The 8048-nt window shown below is 38.0% G+C and overlaps 1 protein-coding gene across 1 annotated transcript; it reads left to right on the top strand.

The window, feature by feature from the left end:
- The first annotated feature begins 1466 nt into the window (after positions 1-1466).
- Positions 1467-2542, top strand: LOC128565943 (olfactory receptor 56B4). The gene has a single exon (XM_053562813.1). It carries the CDS (start codon positions 1529-1531, stop codon positions 2489-2491), a length of 963 nt encoding a protein of 320 aa, XP_053418788.1. The 5' UTR covers positions 1467-1528; the 3' UTR covers positions 2492-2542.
- The last annotated feature ends 5506 nt before the right edge of the window (positions 2543-8048 follow it).

Genomic DNA, 8048 nt, shown 5'->3' with positions numbered 1-8048 from the left:
CCCAAATATATGTACAACTATTATATACTATATAGCAATGAAAAATTTAAAAACTCAATTATGAGACATCAGAGGGGTGGAATATGATGCAACATAACAACAATGAGGATTGTCTGTATGCTGATATGGAACAGTCTCTAAAATATTAAGTTAAAAAAGAAAAGGAAAGGAAAAATGGAGGAAAAGGGTATGATTAATATACTGGCGTTAGGTTTTGTCATATATATATATATATATATATACTCTTATCCAGGAACAAATCATCTGTGGAAAGATTGCTAAGAAAGTAGCATTACTAGCTGCCTCTGGTGAAAAGGAAAGAGATTTGAGAGGCCCCAAAATGGCAGTTTTACTTTTCATTTGTTTATCATTTTCATTTTATTTGAATTTTTATCTTGCATACATATTTTACCTTAAAATAATGTTACAATTCTATTAAAAACAAAATTTTGACATAGTTATGTCCTTTGTATATGTTGTCACGTTGGTATCACTTTTGAGATTCTACTCAGGGAAAATAATCTTAAAAATATCAGTCAGTAAAGTATGGAATAACCAAAACAAAAATTTAAAGCAACCTTTAATATTAAGGTTACTTTTGGGAGAGGGACAGAGGCTTGCTCTATTGCCCAGCTAGAGTGCAGTGGCATCATGACAGCTCTCTGCAACCTAAAACTCCTGGGCTCAAGAGATTATTTTAGCTTAGTTTCCCTCAAAGCTGGGACAAATTCATGCCACTGCACCCAGATAATTTTTTTATATTTAGTAGAGATAGGGTCTCACTCTTGCCCAAGAGTGTCAAGATTAGATAGGGGTTTTTTTGTTGTTGTTGTTGTTTGTTTGTTTTTTTTAATAAATCAGACCTGTGTACATTAATGAAATCATGGGGTACCATGCATTGGTTTTATATACAATTTGAAATATTTTCATCAAACTGGTTAACATAGTCTTTCTGGCTTTTTCTTAGTGTGTTAAATCATTTATATTCTACATTTAGTGAGTTCACACGTACTCTTGTAAGATGCACCGTAGGTGTGGTCCCACCAATTACCCTCCCTCTACTCCCAATGATATCGAAAAGTCTTTGGTTCATTTGTTCGTCCATGGAATAATTATTTATATTTTGCTTTAAAATATTCCACTAAAAGACAAGGAAAGGTACAAAATTATCTCCCTATAATCTTGTAAACTGTTTAAAAATAAAATAAAAAAATGAAAGTAAGTAAACCAAATATTAATATTTGTTATCTGTTAGTGGTAAGATTATTGTTGATACATTTCAACATGCTTACAAGACATACAAGTGATAATAACAAATAGTTATTCTGACTTTTTTGTTTATAACTTATTTTGGCTTTTTTGTAACTCCTCTGTGGAGTATTTCCAGAAGCCAAAAAAAAAGGTGAGGGTCATTATGAATCAAAGGGACTGAGTCATTGTTGAAGGACTCTTATCAGGAGCCTCAGAGGAACCTTTAAACAAAACCTCTTTCTGTTTCAATATTATAGACAGACACTGAGACTGTACCATGGACACCTCCACCAGTGTTACCAACAGTTCCAAACTCCAGATTTCCCAGTTCATCTTGATGGGGCTCCCAGGCATTCATGAGTGGCAGCACTGGCTCTCTCTGCCCCTGGCTCTACTCTACCTCTTAGCTCTCAATGCCAACATCCTCATCATGATCACCATTCAACATGAGCCCAGGTTACACAAGCCCATGTACCAGTTTCTGGGAGTATTGGCAGTGGTGGACGTTGGCCTGGCTACAACCATCATGCCCAAGATCCTGGCCATCCTCTGGTTTGATGCCAAGGCCATCAGCCTCCCTGAGTGTTTTGCTCAGCTCTATGCCATCCACTGTTTCTTCTTCATGGAGTCTGGTGTCTTCCTCTGCATGGCGGTGGACAGATACATAGCCATCTGTCATCCCCTTCAATACACCTCAACAGTCACTAAAGCTTTTGTGTTCAAAGCCACAGGATTCATGATGCTAAGGAATGGCCTCTTAACCATCCCAGTTCCTATATTAGCTGCCCAGAGAAACTACTGCTCCAGGAATAAAATTGATCACTGCCTCTGCTCTAATTTGGCGGTTATCAGTTTAGCTTGTGATGACATCACTGTGAACAAATTTTACCAACTGATGCTAGCATGGATCCTGGTTGGGAGTGATATGGTTCTGGTATTTTCTTCCTATGCTCTAATCCTTCACTCCGTGCTGAAGCTCAACTCAACAGAAGCAATGTCCAAGGCTCTGAGCACCTGTAGTTCCCACCTCATCCTCATCCTCTTCTTCTACACAGGTATCATTGTGCTGTCTGTCACACACCTTGCAGAGAAGAAGATTCCCCTTGTCCCTGTACTCCTTAATGTGCTACACAATGTCATTCCCCCTGCACTCAACCCCATGGTCTATGCACTCAGGATTCATGAGCTCAGACTCAGCTTTCAGAGACTGCTTGGGCTGGATGAAAAGGTGTCCACGTAACTCCATATTTAGGAAACCATTACGGAGTTAGAAAATGACAGAGGTTTTAGATTTCTCTTTTCTTCTTCTTTTTTGGAAAATTTCAGATTAATATGAGGGTACAAATGTTTACGGTTATTGTTTTCAATTATAAGGTAAAGTTCAAGTTGTAGTGATGATGAACACCCACACATTGTGCACATTAGCTGTGATCCCACCTATCACCCTCCCTCTTCCTCTCTCCTTTTCCTCCTCTCCCCTCTCCCTTGCTAGACTATACTTGTGTTTTATTTCTTTTGCATGGGCATGTAGTTGTTTATATATTGGTTTCTTTTTTTTTTTTTTTTTTTTGTAGAGACAGAGTTTCACTTTATTAATATTTGAGTACACTGGATACTTTTTTTCCATTCTTGAGATACTTTACTGAAAAGAATGTGTTTCAACTCTATCCCAGTAACAGACTTGGGTTTTAATCTGTAATCTCACTAGGGGAAAAAATGGCCAGTGAAATCATTATAAACTATCAGCCTCATTAATCAAAATCTGTATATTAAAAATACAAGTAAATTTCTTATTATCTAGGGAAAAAAGTGAGAATAGGCTCGGCTCCCATAGCTCAAGTGACTAAGGGGCCAGCCACATACACCAGAGCTGGTGGGTTCCAATTCAGCCTGGGCCTACCAAACAACAATGACAACTACAACCAAAAAATAACTGGGCACTGTGGTGGGTGCCTGTGGTCCCAGCTACTTGGGAGGCCCAAACACAACAAAAAGAAATTCGGTAAAATTTACCAAAATGTTTGTAAATGTTTAAATTCTCTTACCCACTAATTCTTTTAAAAAATATCCGAAAGAAATAGCACAAATGCAAGTAAAAACAAATTATTCACTTAAAAAATTCATTATATCGGCTTGGCGCCTGGGGCTCACTTGTTAAGGTGCCATCCACATACACTGAGGTTGGCAGGTTCAAACCCAGCCCAGGCCTGCTAAACAATGACAACTGCAACAAAAAATAGCCAGGCGTTCTGCCAGGCACCGATAATTTCAGCTACTTGGGAGGCTGAGGCAAGAGAATCACTTAAGCCCAAGAGTTTGAGGTTGCTGTGAGCTATGACGCCATGGCACTCTACCAAGGGCAACATAGTGAGACAGTGTCTCAAAAAAAACAAAAATTCATTATAATATCACTAGTAATAGAAAGAAAAGCCTTTAAAAATAATGTTTACATTAATTCACTTTAACCCTTACATATTTATGTGTCTTCTATATATAATTTTCATAATAAAAAAAAGAAAACTTATTTATTTATCAAAGAAAATTATCCCAGGCCATAGACTGAATAATGACCTCAGGGAGTTTGCCTATGAGCCCACCTTAGAGAACTTCTTAGAAGCTAGGACTGAGACTGAAGTTACATCAGAAACCATGAGCTCATCCCACCAGCATAGTGGATGGGGGGGCAGCACAGAAGACTCAATCCAGCTTGTGGGACAGGATTCCTAGGAGTTATGCTTAGAAACGTACCGAAAAAGACACTATGGACTTCTTCCAGAAAGAGTGGCTGCTTCATCCTTCCTCAACCACGGCCACTCATTCAGAATGAAGCAATCATCCAGTAAGAATGGGCAAGAGAGAGACAAGTACAGAAAATGGTTTTAACTTAACCCAACTTTCCATTGTTTCAGCCCTGAAGGTCAGGGTAATAACAATATCTAAACCCTGCAGAGTTCTTCACAGTTTGCAAAATACTTTCCCACAAAGGCTTAACTAATTTCCTATAATCTTCATAGCAGCCCTCTGAGACACCATTAATCCTTTCCTACAAACAAACAGAGGGTAAGTGGGGGTAAGTTTGGATAATTATATAAATTGATCCACTGGTGAGTGGCAATACTGTCATTCTAGCAGTTTAGATGACTCTGGTAGAAGGCAATGCTGCACCATCTTAAAGATGCCTTCAAACTTCTATTAATATGCATATTTATTTTTCATTTTTTTATTCATTTAAAATTATGTAGTATGACTCTATGTGTAGCAGCCCAGATTATAAGCCATTTTCAACAACTTGTATGGAGATGTATTTCTCAGTTATTTGAAAACACATGAACATTTAACATTCCTCTTGGAGTTAGCAGAAATTCTGACACAAAAGAAAGATTTGTTCAGTTAATTATTCTGTTCTCTGTATGCATGAGAATGAAAAAGGGTCATGCATTCTGTTTTATTTTTATGGACTATTCTTCTTTGTTATGTGTGTTATATTTACCCAAGTATTTTGCTTTGTATGATTTTAGTGCTGTTATACCACGTGTGTGTGTGTGTGTGTTTGTGTTTCCCACTTTGCTTATTATTTATTCACCAAATCTGAGAAAAATACTATTTAAATAGAGGCATTAAGGACCATCCACATTTATCATAATTCTATATTTATTTTAACCCCTGCCAGAGTATTTTGTTACACTTTCTGACTTTTTTCCTACTCTTAACTTTTGCTGAACTGATCTCTCTAACAGATCTCCCTATTTCATTGATTTGAAAGTGTTATTAAATACATTAATTTGATAGGTTGTTGTATTCATAATTGTATGAACACATTCAAACTTATGCTTTTTTATAACATGCTCAAATTATAAAACAGTTATGCAGTATTTTCCCCTTCTAATTTCAAGCTCAATAGGAACTTTAGCATGTTTATGTCACTTTTTTTTTCATTGAACATCTTCCTGGTATGGTATATCCCAAAGATGACCACTGTAGTATCTCCCATCTCATATTCTCTTTTGCAATGTAGCATTAACAACTCTTTACCAAAAGATTGAATCTAATCCTTTCCCCATTGAATTGGAGCTTTAGTGATTAATCGTTAACCAACAGAATGTGGCAAATGTCCAGTCCAAAAAAACCATTCAGAATCTATTTGTGTCTCTTGGAGTATTTGTTCCCTGGATGCTCTCGCCAGGATGCTCCCCATCAGAATCTAGCTGCCAGGCACTAAGAAGTGCAAGCACATGATGAGGCCATGCAAGAGGACTCTATTCAACAGCCCAGCTGAGTCCAGCTGTGGAATCATGCCGACCCAGGAATCCATGAGAGTAAAGAAAATGTTAACTATCTCAGCACCTAAAAATGTGACCACCCTCAGATGTTTGGGTCTTCTTAGCTGAGACTGCAAATATTGTGGAATAAATGTAAGCCATCCTCACTGCACTGTTCTTGAATTCTTCACACATAGTATCTGTAAGCATGATAGGAATAAGTGTTGTTTGATGCCACTAGGTTTAGGGTAGGCTGTTAAAAAGCATAGATAACTAGAACACCAAATTTTACTGAAATAACTTGGTATTGTATTTGTGAGCCATTATTAGTTTTTAAAACACTCACTTCTATTTTGAAAATAGTTTATAATTTTTAGTATTCATATTATGCCATCAAAATTAATTTCTATTTGACTGTTAAGTGTTATCAAATTCATGGTTTATAGTAATCCCTAGTGTCCGTCATTCCCCCAATATATTATTTGGGGTCTAATCAGGAGAGAGAAATCATCTGAAAATTTAAATGGGAAAATTTAATATAAAATAATGATTTACTATAACAAAGGAATGGAGCAAGGGTCCTCAAACTATGGCCCTCAGGTCACATGCAGCCCACCAAGGACATTTATCCGGTCTGCAGGGTGTTTTTGCCACAGCTGCCTGTCCTGCTTAGAAGCCAACTCGTCCCGGACTGCAGTGCACATGTGTGGAATGTGCGCCAACTCTCCAACTGCACTCCTTTCTCTGTCTGTCCCCACCCCTCCTTCTCCCTGTCTCTCCCCACCAGGTGTTTTTGCCATCTTGCTTAGCAGCCCACTCATCCTGTCCCGCAGTGCGCATGTGTGGAATGTGAGCCACACTCTCGGACTCCCCTCCTATTCTCTGACTCCTCCTTTTAGTCTCTGGTATAATTGGAGGAGTCACCAGGTTGCCTGTGCAGAGCCTGCTGCTGCCAAAGGACCAAGGTAAGAACAAGTTAGGATTTTTTTTTTCTGTTGCCAAAGAGATGTGTCCAGAGAAGGCCGATTTATTTAGTACAGTGAGTCTTTCAGGACCCTCACTTACACAAAGGATTGAAGAAATGGGAGACAATTTACATCAGCATTTGCAAAACTCCACAAAAAAACTTTCCTATTTTTTCCTTGGCACTCAACGAAAGTAATGATGTGATTCTGCACAACTTCTAATTTTTATTCATAGGATGAATGACTATTTCAAAGTCACAGAAGAGCTTGCTGCACTGCAAAGCATCAAAGGAACAACTATAAGAGAGGATATCTAGGAAAAGTTTTGCCAAACTATGAATAGTTTAACGCTGGACTGGGCAAAACTAGCCAGTGTGACAACTGATGGTGCTCCGAGCATGGTGGGGTCTAAGAAAGGAGTAATTGCTTGCATTAACCAAGAAATGGACAGACATAACAATTCTCATCCAATAGCCATACACACTGCCTCATACACCAACAAGCACTGTGTAGTAAATCACTGAAGTGGGACTCTGTTATGAAAACTGTGGTATCTTGTGTTAACTTCATTAGAGTTAATGCACTAAACCACAGACAATTTCAGGAATTTCTGTCTGAGCTAAATGTTGCCTGTGAAGATGTTCTGTACAACACAGAAGTCCATTGGCTGAATCAAGGGAGAGTTTTGAAGCATTTCTATAACTTATTTCCACAGATTACAGCTTTTCTGCTTTCAAAAAACAAAGAAGTACCAGAGCTCAATGATGCAGAATGGAAATGGTACCTTGCCTTTCTGACAGATGTAACAGAGCTACTCAACAGTTTCAATGTGCAACACCAAGGAAAGGGGAAGCTCATCTGTGATATGCAATCGTATGTGAAAGCATTTGAAGTAAAATTAAGCATCCTCATCAAACAAGTAAAGGAGGAAAATTTCTGCCATCTCCCCACAACTCAAAATCTGTTAGTGGAAAATCCGTTGGTTGCATTCCCAAATAAAACATGTGTGGATTCACTGGGAAAGTTGCAAAAGGAGTTCCAATTTAGATTTAAAGAGATTCATCTCCATGAACAGGACATACAGCTTTTCCATAACCCATTTTCTATTGAAAATGTGGATACAATTTACCAAATGGAACTGGCTGCACTGCAGAATTGTGACTCTCTGAAAGACTCATTCAAGTTAAGCAGCCTTCCTAATTTCTATGCATCTCTCCCCTCTGAGACATATCCTAATCTCAGGAACCATGCACTCAAAATGGCAACCATCTTTGGCAGCACTTATGTCTGTGAACAGACTTTTTCCAGAATGAAACATCTGAAATCTCCAACCAGATCTGGACTAACTGATGCACACTTGCATCAATTGTTATGACTAGCAGTGACAAATATGGAACAGGACGTTGACCATCTCATTAGTCAAAAGCAGGCCCATAGTTCCCACTGAAATACTGGTAAGTTTGTTGATTTAACTTTCCTTGTTCTTCATTTTAAATATTGTATTTGTTCCTGTTTGTTTGTTTGTTTTTTTTTACTTCAAAATAAGATATGTGCAATGTGCATAGGAATTTTT

This window comes from Nycticebus coucang, chromosome 14 (assembly GCF_027406575.1).
Source record: "Nycticebus coucang isolate mNycCou1 chromosome 14, mNycCou1.pri, whole genome shotgun sequence".
Taxonomy (NCBI): domain Eukaryota; kingdom Metazoa; phylum Chordata; class Mammalia; order Primates; family Lorisidae; genus Nycticebus; species Nycticebus coucang.
The sequence above is the reverse complement of the archived record's forward strand: the minus strand, read 5'-3'. Positions and strand labels throughout refer to the sequence as shown.

Bases quoted from the DNA above. Each gene is read 5' to 3' on its own strand.
- LOC128565943 (XM_053562813.1), top strand. From the start codon at position 1,529: ATGGACACCTCCACCAGTGTTACCAACAGTTCCAAACTCCAGATTTCC.